The sequence below is a fragment of the Rhinolophus ferrumequinum genome, chromosome 10 (genome assembly GCF_004115265.2).
Source record: "Rhinolophus ferrumequinum isolate MPI-CBG mRhiFer1 chromosome 10, mRhiFer1_v1.p, whole genome shotgun sequence".
Taxonomy (NCBI): domain Eukaryota; kingdom Metazoa; phylum Chordata; class Mammalia; order Chiroptera; family Rhinolophidae; genus Rhinolophus; species Rhinolophus ferrumequinum.
The window spans coordinates 37,435,660-37,453,930 of NC_046293.1; the positions used below are offsets into that span (position 1 = coordinate 37,435,660).

The following is an 18,271-nucleotide window of genomic DNA, read 5'->3' on the forward strand; positions in this document are numbered from 1 at the left end:
AAATTCAGATGTGAGATGGTAGGCCTTTGGCTCACTGTGGGAATAGGAAGGAAAGGAGAAATCTGAAAGACTGTTAAAAGAAAATCTGTGACATACTTGTCCCTTCTATATAGTCTTTCCCAACACACATTGCCCTTGATTTTATAACCTTGCTTACATCCACTTTTAGCTTTATATTCTAAGAAGCAGTATCTGTTTTATACAATTGAGTTGAATAATTAATACTAGAAATGCCTACCATTTTGGGTGTGCCAATTATACAAAGAAGAACTGGACCTATTTTATGTGGAACACAACTATGTGGAGGGGTTGGGGGGAAGAAAAGGTTTACATGATCCAGCAACGTCAAACATTTACAAAATCTCAGGATACATTTAAGAAATAGTGTCTTGATTATTATAAGCCAAGCTATTTAGCCATTTTATAACATGTTATGTTTGATTATAGCTGTCACATTTTACAAGGGGTATTGACAAACTGGACGGATTACAGAAGGAAAGGGGAATGTGTTCACTGTCAAAAGCCAAAGACAGATAATTTTTTCAACACATTTATTCATCAAATGTCTTTAGTTGGGGAACTCTGGGGAATTCAAAGTGAAAAACAACATGAACTCCGATCTATAAGAGCTTGTAGCTGAGTAATCATGGTGGTTCTTTAAATGTTAGAACCAAGCTATCATGTTGACAAGAAAGTAAATGCTCTGAACAGCAGGTAAACATTAAAGTGGGCTAGTATGGACTCTATCAAAAAAATTACTTTTTATAATTATTAGAATTGTTCCACATTGGATAGTTTCCTCCTGAAGTAGTGAGATCTCTATCCTAAGGGAGAATGTAAAGCAGGAACAGGATTATTATACAGCAATTCTTCCTTGGATGGGTGAGTAGACCAGGTAATCAACAAGGTCCTTCCTATCTCCTAGGATATTTGAGTCTGTAACTTATAAACAAACTATTAGTTTCAACAATATTCATTATTACTGTTATGTTCCAAGCAGTGTTCAGTTTTGGAAATACAAAGATTATCAAGACCAGTCCCTATGTCAAATAGGGAACCAGTGACACATGAGAAGCTAACAATATTCCAATATGATATACTAAGCTAACAGAATTATCAAACTGCTGTAGGAGCATAGTGGGATGAAATTAATGAATGTGTGAAAAAGGGAGAGGAGGCCTCTCCTGAGTAGGTCATATGATCTGGTCTTTGAATGAGCGTGAGAACTGGTCAACATGAATTTAGATCATAAACCCAGGCCACTCCTTTGAATTCTTGATTTCCGTATCCAACTTGATAGATACCTCAAAGTCACCTCAAATTCAAATTTACCCAAGAATCAACAAATGCTCCTCCCCTACCTTTTAACTGCCAAAGCTATGATCCCTTTGCATAACTCCAATTCCATTCCATTTTTTGAAACAAGAATCCCAGGGAACATCCCTTTTCACACCATTTCCCCCACCTTACATGTGGAATCCAACCTCAAGCATCGAACCCAGTATGTATATATATATGTGTGTGTATGTGTATGTGTATACATATATGCATATTTTCCCCAATCTAGTCATCTTTAATATCACCATCTCTCACCTTTTCTATTATAATATCCCCCTATCTGACAAACACGCATTCCTTGAACTATTCTCTTATCCAATTCTTTCTCCAAGCAGCAATTAGAGCAATCACTTGAAAAGAGTCATCCCATCCCCCTCCTATGTTTTGACACACCTTCCATTCATCTACTTCTACCTGAAATCCCATGCCTGATCTTTAGTGGAGAGAAACTTCTCGATTTGTAATATATTCTTTAAGGAAATCTTCTCTGTGAAATTGACTTGAACTTCCCCAGGCACAGTTAATTGCCGTTTTCTCTACATTTCCTTGGCCCTTTGTGTATACTATGCAGAATTCTGTATGCTATACAGAATTATCTTCTGTATGTGGATGAAATTGGTAGAGAGTAAATGCTCAGTAGACATTTACTGAATTGATGTATTTACAGCTAAATCTTTCCTCACTGCTGGGAAACCAATAAAAGTCCAACTTCCACAATAGTCCCATCTGTCTCACACGGGTATCAGCCCAATCTTGACGTCTGGCTTCCCCACTCTACCTGCTACTCCTGATCTCTTCTAAATCACCTCGCTTTGTACTTTGGCTTCCGGGACCTTCCTCAGAACCTTGGTGTTTGATGAACTATTTGTATCCATTTCTCCAGCTTCCTGACTTTGCCAGCCTCCCGATTCCTAAGCACTTGGTGTAGTGAGCAATGTTTTTGCTGCTGTTCCAGCTCATGGGTGCCGTGAAGTCAAGTCTCCTATGAAAACTAGAGTTTATAAATGTTTATAAATGTCAGCATTGGGTCCGTTTTGTGAAACAAGGTAATGATGCTCATTAATCCAAAGGTTTGGCAAGAGTATACAATAAGGTATAGTGATTATATATCTTGAGAGTTAATAGCAGTGACTCCCATCATGCACTCTGCTGAAAACTAAAATACATCTCCCAAAGTGAATAAATGTATGAATGTAAATTACTAGTGACAAGCGTCAACTACTCACTTCTGCCCGATTAGCTCTGCCAACGAGTGTCAAAATGATACTAGAGCTAGTAAATGAGAGCCAGATGGGTCTCACAACACATAATGATAGTCTATGTTGACCCACACCTCCCCAACTGTCATGGGCCATTAAAGAATGTCTTATTTATAGGGGGTGGTCAATGGCTGTGTACTGAAAATGGAAACTGCTGAATCATTCCAAGTTTATGTTATCAATAAGAAGACTTCATTAGTGCCTTCCATGTTTCCTACACTTTTGAATACTTTCTTACACGGAGATCTCTATTTTAATAAGCCTTTATAATTTTTGAAAAAGGAACCTTTTCTTGAATGACAGTTCTATTATAATAATCTTTCCTCTAAAACACCGTTGCTCTGCAATGATTGCTTCTATGACCAAAACAAAACAAAACAAAAATTACCTTACTAATTACAAAATAAAACTTACATATGGTTCAGGTCAAAAAACAAATAATTTTGAAAAATGTGCACCTCAATTTCTTATAGACCACTCCTCACATTTCATCTTTCAGTATATACTTTTACAGTTTAAATCACTCAATTCCTCTTCGTTGTTCTAGGAAACAATTATGAAAATAGTCTGAAATAAAAAGTAAACATATCTTTTCACAGTTGGTTCCTTTCAAGCAATAATAGCTGGTTACCTCAATCTGTGCGGTGTGGTTAGCATAATATTTTAAGGCTTCATCTCCATCCTCTGGATCTGATCCTGGTTTGAGCATCTGCTGTAATAATTTGTTGTGGCGGGCCAACTAGAGGGAAAAAGAGGGAAAAAAGTTTTAGATATTTTTCCCCTTTTTTTGGAAATAAACTTTGAAATTACTTTGTCCAGTTGTACAGATAGCTTCACAGTTCTGGGGATAATGGCAATTAATTACATTTCAGGAATACATGTCTATTTGAAAGGCATAAATAATGAAATCACAAGTATTAGCTATTACTACATCAATCTTATACTTTCATTTGGAAATATATGTTTTTAGCATGAGAAGACTGTGTCTTGTTCAGAGTAGGCGCTCAATTAACATATGTTGATTACATTATACCTTCTGTAAATGCATAATTGTGCCAGGAAGAAGAAAAGCCAAGTGATATAGAATTGATATTACCTATAATAAATTGAAACTACATACACATATAAAACAACTTGATGAACCATTGCAACAGTCCAGTGGGTATGGTACCAATATAAATGGCAGCTTCCTATGTACACATAAATAGGTATCTATATTTTAGAAGAGTTTCTCTTATGGCATCTAATCAAAGCTCTACATTAGGAATTCGTACTAAAGTCCTATACTTCTGCAAATTCATACATCAAAATTGGTACTTTATGGGTACCTATCTCCGTTTTATGGTAATTTACACTGGACATTTAAAAAAGAAAAATCTCACCATAAATTATAAACCACTGTTGATAGAAGTAATATTTCTCCCTCATTTGAATGTCTATGGCATTTGTTGGCTAGTTCTCTCAGTTTGTAGGTAACTAATACATACTGCCTTCATTCGCTATTTTATGGTTATCTTAAACAATTCCTGAAACCTTGTAATGAATGTCTTTAACCTTTTGGTTATCGTATTTATGCTTCACGATCCTCGAGGGTTTCTAGTAACAACAAATGTCCACATATTTATTTTATTCCTATCACACTTTCTACCTCTTATTCTGTGCCAGGTGCTCTCCTAAACACTTACGTACAAAATCTCGTTTGACCCAGCTAAGAAATCCTGGGGTAGGCACTCTTATTAGCCCCATTTTACAGTCGAGGAAACTGAGGCACCGTGTATTTAAGGGACTTGCCTGTGATAACATAGTCAGAAAATAGTAGAGCCAGTACTGAACTCAAGCAGTTTGGTTCCAGAGTCAGTATTCTTATCAACATTACAGAGCAATAAATAAGTCTTTGTATTATTCATAGGATGTTAATTCAAATTGTAATTATAAAGAATAGAGATGAATTTTAAACAATAATCCAGTACCTATAAAAACCAAATAAACATCCTCCTTATAAGTGATAATTTGGTAAATTAAATATTTATTCAATTGATGCTACACTAGAGCGAATCATTTTTGAAACTATTATTTTAGAATTGACTTTTAGGAATATTTATAAATCACTCAAGAAAACCATTTCCTGTTTTTATCGACATTTTATTTTTGACTAAATATGAATTATACAGATTTTTATTTAAAACTATAGTCACGAAACTTGGTGTGATTTGCAGGTGCTTCTAAAACTCTAAACGCCTTTCAAACTAAAATTATTCTAGTCATTTAGAAACTTTAGCATACGTTTTAAGAAGTGCCGGTTCTGAAGGTAAAACTGGCATGATTTGTCTACAGATTGGATCTGGGGCATGAAAGAAAGAGAAGAGTTAGGGATGACTCTCAAATTATTAACCTGAGCAACTGAAAGTTTAGACATGCCCTTTACTAAGGAGAAATGCAGGAGAAACATATTTAGGGGGAGCAAATCAGGTCTCTGGTTTTGGACATGTGAAGCTTTAGACATCATGCAAAAGGAGATGACCAGAGGCTGTTGGATATGTTTGTGAGGAGTTCTGGGCAGAGGTTGGGGCTAGAACTATATACCTTTAGGGATCATCAGTGTATGGCTGATATTTAAAATTATGAACCTTAATGAAATCATCTAAAAGTGAGCTTAGAGAAAACAGAACCAAGGAATTTCAACACAGGTTAGGAAGACGAGAGGTATCATCAAAGAAGACTGAGCAAGTGAGGGCCAGTGAGGTAGGAACAAACCAGTGAAACCAGGTTTGTTTCACTGGTTTGTGAAACAAACCTGGCAACTAAAGAAAGAACGAACTTCAAGAGGGAGGGAGTGGTCACCTCATCAGGTGTTGCTGACAGTCCAACCAAAGGAGGACTGGGAAGTGGTCATTGGGTTTAGCAGCTTAGAAGTTACTGGTAACCCTGACAGCAGCTGTTTCAGGGAGTGATTGATCCTAATGTAGTGAGATAAAATAAGAATGCGAGGAGAGGAAGTATAAACAATGAGAGCAGGCAACTCTTAAAAAGTAATGCTGTAAGGGCGAGCCAAGAAATAGGGTGGTAGCTAGAAAAATGGATAAGGTAAAAGGGAGGATTCTTTAAAGATGAGTATATAACATAATGTTTGTTTTATTTTGAGAGAAATGAAATGTTTGCTAGAGCAACATTTTGACTGTGAGAATGGAATGATATAGTATATAAATGGAAGGACTTGCCATAGAAACAAATTCACCCAGGTAGGGCCAGTAAACATGTTTGTGAGGCCAGTGGTGAATGAGGCCAGTAAGCATGTTTATGTGTGTTTCTCCAGGGAGGGTCAGCTGTCTGGTTCCTGGCATGCAGTAGGCAGACTCATAATTAATGAGATTTGTGGTTTTGCAGGGTGAGGTCAACAACACACAAAGAGACATGTGGAAACTAAGTGTCTATTCAAGGAATTTAAATGGGACCATAGACTCTAAGCTGAAAAGGGAAGGAAATAAAGCCAGGAAGGACAATGAAAAGGTAGTAGGATAAATGAATTGGAGCTTATAATGGAAGGGGGAAAAAAAATGTGTTGGAGTTGAGGTGCTAGAAGAAGTAAAAGAAGTTGCTAGTTAGGAAGGTTTAATCAGAGTGAGATACTTGAAATGGAGCTTATTGACAAAGTGTAGGGAGCTGTGATAGATTAGTAATGTTCAGGTTTTAGGTGTTTCCCTATGTCAATCATTTAATTGCTTCTCACACTTCCACCACCACCCTGGTCTGAGGCACCCGGAATACTGCAGAAGCCTTTTCACTGTTCTCCCACCTCTATTCTATCATTGTTCTCTAGTACCTAGTCTTAACACAGGAGCTGGAATCATCCTTTCAATCAGATCATGCCTCTTAGCTCAAAACTCTCTTCTGAACCCTGCCATCTCATTTAGAGTGAGAGCCAGTGAGGACTCCAGACTCTGGCCCCGCTACACTTGTGAACTCTTCTCCTAGAACCCCATAGCCCCAGCCACACTGGCTCCTGACTGTTCCTTCAACCTGAGAAGCATGTTTCCACCTCAATCCTTTGCCTGGATTCTCTTCCTCAAGATACCCACACGGCTTGCTTCCTGACCTACTTCCGGGCTCCTTTCAAATACTGTCTTATGAATGACCACACTTTAAAATATCAACTCACTCATCCTGTCTAACACCATTTCTTGCTCTATTTTTCCCCACAGTATATAGTAATGATCTGATCTACCATATTTTATAATCAATCTCTTTATCTCCCCCTATAAGAAAGTAAGCTTATTTCTTAGAGGACACAGATTTTCATCTGTTTTGTTCACTGCTATGTTTCCAATGCTTAAACCAGTGTCTGGCCTGTAATAGATGCTCAATGCATATTTGTTTAATAAATTGAATATAACTATCATAACTCTTCAATCTTAAATAAAGGATAGCTTTCCAAGGTGAGACACTAATTTCAATAATTTTTATAAACTTCTTTATTAAATAGCTTTTACTTCTTTAAAGTCACTTTAAAGTCACAGGGTCAAAAATTACTATAATTATTTTAAGAAACCAATCACGCTATTTTATGTGACATAATTAATAACGCAAATATGTATAAACAATTTTCATTTAGTATATCCTGCTTAACATATCAGGTCTTCTACCTTTCCTGTAGTCTTAGTGAGATAATTCTACGTTTTGTCTTGTCTTATCACAGATAAGCAGCACTTTAAAAGGCACTTTAAAAAATGCCTAGGATTCCCTTCCCATGTTCAAACATTTAAAACAATATTTTCATTCATAATTATATAATCTCTACATTTCTTGGACAATTTTAAATATGTATAATAATAAAACCAAATAGAAAATACTACACCATTTTTTTCTATCTGGATGTCTTTTATATTCTTTGTAACTAAGACCCTTTCCTGACTTAGTACCCTAGTTTGCTTTTCCTTATTCTGTGTTCAGATAGTGCCCTGTACATATCTAGATAGTAAAATTTCTTATATTGTATCTTATCAACTATTACTTCTCTCCAGTGGTCTGTGACATCCTCAAGGAAAAGGGCCTGGTCTTACTCACCTCTGTATTCTCAGACACAAAAACAGAACTTGGTACATTAAATAGACTCAATAAATATTTGCTGAATCAACAAAGAAGTGGGTTAATTCTTAATATTCATTATGTATTTGTGTGGTCAAGGACTCTTAAATCTCAGTGAATTATCCTCCTTGATAAAAGAGAAAGACCAAAGAAATCTGATTAGATATTAGATGATGGTAGAATTCCAGTGTTTGCAGAAATAAAACATTTATTTTCTTGTTTCATAGTTATTCATGTACTTCTATCCCTTCTGCTAGACTGTAAGTTATTTGGAGAGGGAAGGACCGGGTTGAATGGAGCTCTATATGAAGCAAGGATAGCATCCCGATTATGTAGACAAAACACAAAAAAAGTAAAAAATATCTCCATGATTCTGAAATACATGAAAATGACTGGTATCAACATAGAGCTCCCTTGGTCCAAATTATCAGTTTACTATAAGTACAGTACAACTTCTCAGGGATCAATTAACATAGGTGCAACAGTTTTTAAAATATTTAGTCCCCATATATGCAATTCTACTAAAAATATTATGTAGAATAGCCACACTGCCAACCAAAGACATCTGTTGTTTCTTAGTGATAGGCTCTATAAATATATTTTGTCTACTATTCCCTCACATATACCTTTTACATGACATAAATAAAGAAAAACAAACCCAGAATCTAAAGATGCTATAGCATCATTTATTATGAAGTCTCTGGAAACCTATGGTGAAAACAATTGGTAAGTTTCTGGACAAGTAGAGCACATCTGTGGAGAGCCATCACAGTAAGAAATCTAATTTAAATCCTAATTAAAAACTGATGGACAGCTAATGAAGACATTCAAGGACAGCCATCCAACTTTCCCTGACAGAGACCCTCACCGCAAGCAGTACGGGAAATTAGCTGATGTCACTACACAACATGGTCTGAAAAATCAACCAACAACCGATATTAGTGATACTGAGAGTCTGAAACGGGCTGAGTTCTAAAAGGGAATAACGTCACAGGTGGTAAATCTCTGGGTCCTAGAAACACCTGTAGTCCACAACAATCTTTTATAGGCAAAATAGTAGCAATTGTGTTTTATACCGTGTGGACATGATGCTTAATTTGTCATACCTACTTAATAAGTGGTGCCAAAATAATGTTATCAATAACTTTTTAGCTCATTAATACAAACAGGAAAACTAGCCCTGGCATCATTTATCATTTACCATAATATCAAAGTTTTAAAACAAAATGCAATGTAATACATGGGGAGATACATGCATATGTATTAGTGAGGAAGGGATCAAAAGCATTGGTGAATAGTTAGCCTTATAAAAGAATAAAAATATATCCCCCACAGAGAAAGATTGACAAGAAAGGCTAGGGATTCCTTCATTATGTATTAAAAAGAAAGGAAAATCATGATTAACCATGCCATATCTGTAATTTAAATACATATGAAGCACTAAAAGGAATTATATATATACATATATACACATATGTATATATACAGAGGGTGCCAAAACTGTATACACATTTTAAGAAAGGAAAACTCTATTAAAATTGTAATACTCTATATATACGGATAACAAAAGATGAAAACAAGTCACATTTGACATCTGCAATTACAAGAGGTGCTCAAAGTGGTTCCCATCAGCGTAATTTTAATACAGTTTAATAAACAAACACAAACCTTCTACGTAAACACATATAACTTACAGCAGGGTCTTTGACTAACATCATGCAGGTTTGTAAAACCAAGATTGGGGAATAAAGAAGACAGACATAGGCTTTTCTCTTTTAGTAACATCTCTTACTGAACGATTTCACATTTATCTTCTTATCATTAGGATTTTAATGTTCATTTCTATTTAGGTCCAAGTAAGGATGGAGCAAAAAAAACAAGCAATTGCACTTGAATGATATTCAACAATAATTATTCTTCGGCATTTATCTGTGAATTTTTTTACGTGAGTTCTACTTTTATTAATTGGTAAAACTGACACAGCAACTGCCTTTCCAAAGATTACAAAATGAGCTGGAGCCTGAAGGCAGAATAAAATTGCCTTATATGTTTAGGTTAATAATTGTACAATGCTTTTATACCAAACACTTGTTTGAAGCGAGAGAAATCTGCTGAAGAGTATATAAATGAAGGTTTTACATATTCTAACATGCTTAAAATATGCAAGCCCTGTATTTTCAAAACATCTATTTTCTCTATTTTTGAGATCTTATGTGCAAAGCATAATATTACTGTGGGATTGTAGAGAGAAGTAAACTTTCTTCTTTTAAGCAACCTACTTTCTAGTTGGAGGAATTAAAACAATTATAGAAGTGAAATTAATATGAGGCAAAATAAGGGCAGAAATACATGGAGACTCGTATTTGTTTGATAGCTTTAGGAAAGGAATCATGCAAGCAATGCACCGGATAACAGTTTTAAAGAATAGCTAAAATGTCCATAAATTTTTGTATTAAATGTATTAAAAGACACAAGTGTCTTCCCATGTTAAGAAAGGGAAGGAATGGATGTCAGGAGGAAGCCATTCTGCATAGAGAGGGATCTGCAGGAACAAAGTTACAGAGAATGGGGAGTGGAAGACAGGACAAGAATTTGGAGCCATACTAAATGCTATGTGAGGAGTCTGAATAGAAAATACCGTTGTGGGTTGAATAGTGTCCAGCAAAAAAGATACTAACCCCAGTACCTGTGAATGTGACCTTATTTGGAAATAGGGTCTTTGCAGATGTAACCAAGTTAACATGAGGTCATAGTGGATTAATGTGGGCTAATGTCCTAAAAGAGGGAAATTTGGACACAAACACATACACACAGGGAAAATAACATTCAATGACAGGAGAGATTGGAGTGATACAAGCCAAGGAACACCAAGGAGGGCCGGCAACCCCCCGAAGCTAAGAAGAGGTGGGGAAGGATGCTACCCTAGAACCTTCAGAGAGAGCATGGCCCTGCTGACACTGTCATTTAGGACTTTCAGCCCCCAGAACTGTGAGAGAGAAAAATGTCTGCTGCTTTAAGCTGCCAAGTTTGTGGTGATTTGTTATGGCAGCCCTAGGAAGCTGTCTTAGTCTGTTTGGGCTGCTGTAACAAAAAATACCCTAGACTGAGTGGCTTATAAATCACAGAAATTTATTGCTCACATTTCTGGAGGTTGGGAAGTCCAAGAACAAGGCACTGGCAGACTTAGTGTCTGGGAAGGACTCCTTCCTCATGGATAGATGTCTTCTCAATATAGCCTCACTGGCGAAAGGAACAAGGGATCTCCCTGCAGCCTCTTTTTTTTTTTTTCTGTCTCCTTTTTTTTTTAATTTTATTTAAATTTATTGGGGTGACAATTGTTATTAAAATTACATAGATTTCAGGTGTGCAATTCTATATCACATCATCTATAAATTACATTGTGTGTTCACCACCCAGAGTCAGTTCTCCTTCCATCACCGTATATTTGATCCCCCTCACCCTCATCTCCCACCCCCCAACCCCTTCACCCTCTGGTAACCGCTAAATTACGTTCCCCAGATTAATTTTCAAACCCCGTGGCCATCCTGTGGTCACCGACTGCCCTTCAATCCCTTCACCCCCCCCCCCCCGCCCATCTAGCAATCCTCAGTTTTTCCTCTTTGTCTCCAACACTGTTTCTGGTTAGTTCATTCACTTATTCTTTTCTTTAGATTCCGCAAATAAGTGAGATCATATGGTACTTATCTCCTCCAGCCTCTTTTATAAGGGCACCTATCCCATTCATGAGGGCTCCACCATCATGATCTAATCACCTCCCCAAAACCCCACCTCCAAACACCATCACACTGGGCATTTGGATTCAACATATGTATTTAGGGGAAACACAAAGGTTCAATGTATAGCAGAAGCTAATACAAATACAACCATAAAGGAATTTTTTCTCTTAATTGTGGCAAGATAAACTGAGATCTTATTACCTATCTTTTCCCTTCTATTAGAAAAGGAATGTAGGGATTAGGGAGAATCCATTTGGGAATGGTGTCATCTGTCCAGGGTTACTCTCAGTACTGTGACGTCCTTTATAAAGAATATAGCCTAAAGAAGAAATAACTGTTCCCCTAGAATACTGATAAAGAAGAAATAATTGTTCCTCTAGAATACTGATACTAGAACTATTCTGTTAGGAGTAGGGTCAAAGCCATGTTAAGAAGAAGAAAAGGCTTTTTCACATGAGACAGTTCAGGTGTGTGGTCTCAGCAAGAAATTATTCACTGTGGCAGGGATATTTGCACTTAGACACATTAGAAAGAAATCAGCTTCAGGCATTCCTAGTAGAGAGGAGCACATCCTTTCCACTTCAGTCAGCAGAATCAAGGCTTCAGAAAACCCCCATCAATATCCAGCTTAAATCTGAGGTTAAATAATGAAGAGCTAGTTTCTCAAGGTGGAAATGGTGGTATTTCCCAAAAGACAGGGGTAAGCACATTAGCAAGTTGGGGGAGGGGCAAAGTGAGGGGAGAGGAAAGGCAGAAGAGTATAATAGATAGGCTAAGGAAAGCAGAGGAAAGTACTGATTCTCCCCTGGTGTGATGGAATATAATAAATGGAAAAGGTAACAAATCTCAGTCTTAAAAAGTTAATTCTTACTGACTCTGGGTGGTGAACATACAATGTAAGATATAGATGATGTATTACAGAATTGTACACCTGAAATCTATGTAACTTTACTTAAAAAAAAAAAAAGTGAATTCTTGTTTTTTTTTTGTTCGTTTTCCAGACTTCCTTTTTCCCTAGCCAAATGCAGTTGCCCATATTGTCTTGAGCAGAATTTGGATTGAAACCAGATAGAAGGAGAAAGAAACCATGTTCATTTTTCCTGACTTCCAAAATAGTCTCTTGAGAATCCCAAGAGAAAGCCCTAAACAAAGTGAGGCCAAGGGGAAGGCTGACAACGAGGAAAAAACAGAATAGAGGGTGTTTATTCTGAGAAGTACCGTTTGGCAAACCTGGGAAAGAGAACAAACAAACTCCTGAGCACCCTGCAAAGTAGCTGTGGAAGATTCGTGGACCACCAGACCACAGGACCACAAACCCCAAGGAAAGCATGGGACTTCAAGGCTGTTTTCTCTCATCCCCGCCACACACAGACGCAACCGGAGGGAAGTAAGGAACTGGCCTCTTCCTTCCCCCAGCAGGACTGGTAGAGGGACCATAGAACACCAGCATTACCCTTCACGATACCGTCTTTATACAAGGAGTTTAAAAAACACAGGTTTTACTTATCTAATATCTCCAATAAATTCTTTATGATTCCTATTTCTATTACAATGGTGGCCAAACTAAGACAAAGATATGTGCAAAATGACAAGAAATTCACAAAAATTTTAAGAAAAACTAATTTTCAGATGATCTAGACTCTTATTGATTAGGGTCTCTCTGAAATTACAATAAAATCAATAAAAGACATTTAGTGATTATAACAAATAAATGATAACTCAACCTTTGAAGCAGGGCAAAGTAGGAGGGCAAAAACAGTAAATGGCAAGAAACAATGCATTTTTAAATGATTTAAGGTAGTAAATTATCTTTGTATTATGGTCTAGACATAAAGCATTACAAAGTGCTGTGAGGAAGAATCTAGCTTTCCTACTGATTGCTAATATTCATCATAATATGAAGTTTCTCAAAACTTGGTTCCCTGCACCAGCTGCATCAGCCTCACCTGGGAATTTGTTAGAAAAGCAAATTCTCGGGCCCATCTCAGACCTTCAGAATTAGAAACTAGGTGTGGGGCCCAGCAGCCTGTTTTAACAAGCCCTGGGAGGATTGCAACTTGCTACCAATGACAACCATTATTCTAATAGACTTTTTTTTTTTTTTTTCAGTTTTACAAGTTGTTTATTCAACACTGCAATTTTCCTTTCTTAGGAAAGGTAAAACTGCAATTTTTTTTAAATTAAAGTTTATTGGAGTGACAATGGTTTGTAAAGTATACACTTGAAACCTATCCTAATAGATTTTATAATCAGGACCCATTTAGATTCTTGAGAGGAAATCCCCTTTTTTTTTCAATCTAAAATTAAACATAAAAGAAGCAACTGTTTTTAAAGGAGTTTTTCCTTTAAAAACCTACAAGAAAAATGTAAGCATTTAGACACTCATAATAATAGTAAATAATTTACTGAATAAAATTTTCAAAAAAATTGAAATTGAGATCAGACATATAAAAATATTACATTTAATTTTTTAAAACTGGTCATTTATCACTCATAGATTCCAATTTCTGAGCTGACTTTGCTCTTTTAAAAAGATTTCTGTACTAAAATCCCACTGCAGTAAGAAATATTAGTCTATAAGATTTATATAATTATTATAATAAACATATTAGTTTATAAAATTAAATAAGTTTACTTCATGAAAATATAGATGAACAAAATTACTTTCCAAAGTAAGCTTTTTCCGTACAATTTAAGTTAAATTTTTTCTTCAGTTCCATTTTTTCAACTAAAACAGGTCATACTTTCTTTTACTTTAATACATCAGAAATTATGTATATAAGTATTTAATTAAGAATTTATAATTTTAAGATAAAATAACTGTCATTTTACATTTTTATGCAAAATCGAATGAAGCATAATGCTTAATAGCTTTTGATATCAATGTAAGAATATGTATCAATATTTTCTGAATGACTAAAACTACATGAAAATAAATTGTATGTAAGTGGGTCATCTTATCTGAAATCAATATTCCAGAAATATATTCTTTATTAATCATTGTTGCAGTGTTCTATTCAAAACAAAATATTTCAGGATGAGAAGCAAGAAAAGAAACTAATTCTACATGTTTAATGGGGTTATCCAAAATACAGATAAACATTAATCAGAAAAAGAAGGTAGAAATGCAATATGTAGATGATGTATTACAGAAATGCACGCTTGAAACTTAAAACTTATATAATTTTATTAACCAATGTTACCCCAATAAATTTAATTAAAATTAATAAATAAAAGAAAAAGGAGCAACTGATCTCTAGGAAACCTTAAAATGATGTACACTTGGAGTATTTGCTTTTATTTTGTACAGTTGATGAAAGAGAGAAATTTTTTCAGACCCTATTTCTTTTTGATACAAATAAAGACAAGTCTTTGGAATATCTGGATCTCACTGTTGCCATAAAGGAAGTAATGTACTTCTTCAGACCCAGAGAGAATACAGTAGCTTCTTCAAGCATCTAGAAATGAATTTTCTGGATACTTACCATCATGTTTCCCTCCTTAGTGATTTTTAAATATGGTTTGAGAAACACTAAAAGAATAGAAGGATCCTTCTCCATAATAATTAACATCATGATATATGATTGTGAATTATTTATTTGATTTTAATGTATCTCCCTCACCTAGAATATTAGTCCCAGATGGACAGAAATTTTATTTCGTTCACTGTTGTGTCCCATGCAGCTAGAACAGAGTCCAACACAGAACAGCTCCTTCATAAATACTTACTAAGTGGATGGATGGATGAATGGCATAGACTGTTTCTGTTTGTTTGTTCAGTTTTTAATGGGAAATGTGTTTAATTTTCCAAAGGAGATTGATTTTTTAGAAAATGTTGAATTACAGTTTGAAAGATGCTTTAATTTCTATTTCGGGAATAAAGTAATTAGTCATTTACAACATAAAGACATTAGACATTATAGCATTGCTTATCTCCTCAGAAGCATTCTGATTCTTTCACTGTGTCTAGTGATGATGTTTTTTTCCAAGGTAGCACCAAGAGATGCAGAAAGCCATCTTTATGAGACCTATGGCCATATTAAAATAGGTCTTGTGGCTGACTGGGGAAAACTTAAGGGAGTCCTTGCTCTTCAAATAACTGTTGGAGTGAGTGGGCTTATTATCCACACTGAGGGTGTGGGGAGCCATGATTTCTTGTTATTCTAAAGCCTTGCAGACTGGCTCAGTTTATGATTAACTTGTTTCGGCTTCTAAGGCATTATCTCTGCCTGCGCCTGGAGGGTGCTTGCGAGCGTGCTGTAAAGCTGGTCAGGGTGACCGGTTCTCGGACACTGAGGACTGAAGACTAGCAGGATAATTGGTGGGCTTTGTCATGAGATAATGACTTTGGGAAAGTTTCAAGGATTTTGTATCTTGTATGTAAAAGTTATGAATTTACTGTTAATGAGATAATAGCATTGAGGCTTGTTTAGTAGTTTCTGCTTTTCTGTGTTTTAGGTAAAAGATAACTTTCTGTGATGTAATGCATTCCTTTATCTGCTGACTGTTAAAACTGCACGTATTCTTAGGGTATATAAAAGGTGGTAGAAAATAAAGCCGGTGCTTCAGCATCACTGGAGACCGAATTCGCATCATCATCATTTGTGAGTGTCTTTGTTCATTCCCACTCCCCCTTTCAGGTTCCTCGTTGACTCGTGGCTGCTGGTCGGCCGCATGAGGGACTCTCTCTGGTTTTGCCACTGACTTCATGGGAATACGTACCAATCACTTGACCTTTTTATGTCTAAAGAACCTAGCTGTGAAATAACAATGATACCTACAATACTGCATCAAAAAGAATTACTGGAGGATCTGCGCTTCTAATGCTCCTTAAGTTCCTGAACCAACCAGGCTTAGTGAGAACACAGTATTACTATGCCACTCTCCTTTATGAAATGCCAATTCTAAGAATGAGTCAATTGCTTTTCTGTGACTCCTAGTCTTGACAAAGCCACTTTTAAGTGGGTTAATTAAAGGCTTGGAATTATAATGATGAGTTCCACAACAGTTCTCACACTGCCAGTGTGCTCAGGGATACAATCTGAAGTGCACAAATTAGCCAGATGCAAAATCGGGGGTGGGATACAGGGAATTGAGAAGAAGCACTGTGAGATAATTTTCAGGAACTTGAAGCTCAATTGCTTGAAAGCATTTCAACCTCAGGTTTCTGCAGCTTTCTATTTCTGAGTTACATCAGACTGAGAAATATGCTAGTACTGTCTCTATGTTTAACGGTCTCATCGACAGCTGCCTTTAGAAAAAAAAAAAAGGCCAGCTTTTGTTAGAGTGGTTCTCAAAGTGAGAGAATTATTGCTCAAGTGAACTTCTACATTTCAAAGGCAAACCTAATAAAGGAGGAAATGAGGTGGCAAGGTGAATTTCAACTCTTAGTAAGGATTCAGATCAGTTGAATCAAACTGAAAAGAGACAAAGAATTTTCAACATGTATTTTGTTACTTTTCATTCAGTGACATCCAACACCCTTTTAAATGTTACCTAGTCATTCAGAAGTTAAATTACCCAGGTTGTAAATAAAAAGACAAAGGAAGAGCATGCAAAAAAGAGAGAAGAAGGGAGGAAAAAATTGAGAGGCAAAGTCATTTAGAACACCTTGTTCTCCTTTCTTAAAAAATATATCACTAACTGGTAGAGATGACATTTAGAGATACAAGTATTCAATACAAACATATAGATATTATAGACAAAGTTATTGCCTGCATTATAAGCTTCTTTGGTATTATATGATGAATCATCCATATTGGAAACAGTATTGTCAGATCCATAAAGTATGTTAAAATAACATAAAGTCCCACTTATCCCAATCCAAATCAAACAAAAATTCTCCTTGTAACTTAAGCAATCATGATTCGTGTATTCCTTGTATGTTCATTCTAAAATACTTAATGATAAACCTCTGCTCTGGTGTGTGCCCAGTAATTCTCTAGGCATTGGGGTTGTAATAGTGAACAAAACAGACAAATCTTCTGTTCTTAATGGAGTTGACCTTCTGGTGGTGGGCAAGAAATAAACAAATACATGGCCTATCAAAATGGGAAATTGCTAAGAAGAAAATAAAACAGAAGACTGGAGTAATGAGCTTAGGGGGATGGAGGCTGCCATTTGAAATCAAACGGTCAGAGTCCATTGTAACAGAATCTTAAAAAGTAGAAGAAACAGCAGTTCAAAGAAACAAAGCAGAATTATGTTTGTTGGCGTCAAAGCAGAGCCATGAGAACAGGGTGGCTTGAACAGATAAGGAGGAAGGTGGCCAGAGAGGTGGGTAGAGGGGGCAGGGAGACGGGGTCATATCGGGAGGCTTTTGAAGCCAATGCCAAGATTTGACTTTTGCTCAGAAGCTTGAAGTATTATTTAGGCAGAGTGGTGACACAATCTGTATTATGCCTTTAAGGGTTCAGTGCAGCTGCTGGGTTAGAAAAGACACTAAGGAATGCACAGGTGAATGAAAGTGGGAACAACAGTTAGATGCCTATTGAAATAATCCAGGTGAGAGACGATGGTGGTTTTGGACTAGGTGAAAGATGTGGGCAGATTCTGGAACATTTCATTACAGAAGAGAGATGATGACAAAGATGGCTAGAGAGTAGGATTGTACAATGGTTAGCATCACAGGCTCTGGACAGACCTGGGATCAAATCTCTCCTATCCTACTTGTTCACACAGCAACCGTGGGCAAGAAATGTAGCTTAACTAAGCTTCACTTTTGTATTCTGCAAAATGAGGTTAGTAAGAGTACTTTATGAATATTTGTCTCAGAGAGGTATTGTGATGATTAGATGAGACACAGCTCCTGAGACAAAGTACGTACTTGGTAAATATGAGCCCAAATAATAGAAA

The 18,271-nt window shown here is 36.2% G+C and overlaps 1 protein-coding gene across 2 annotated transcripts in view; it reads right to left on the reverse strand.

The window, feature by feature from the left end:
• Positions 1–18,271, reverse strand: part of ITPR2 (inositol 1,4,5-trisphosphate receptor type 2) — a 435,712-nt gene that overhangs the window by 90,605 nt on the left and 326,836 nt on the right. For both annotated transcript variants that reach the window (XM_033117018.1, XM_033117019.1), the window contains exon 46: positions 3,229–3,336. In XM_033117018.1, coding sequence (XP_032972909.1) covers positions 3,229–3,336 — 108 coding nt within the window. The remainder of the gene's footprint in view (positions 1–3,228; positions 3,337–18,271) is intronic.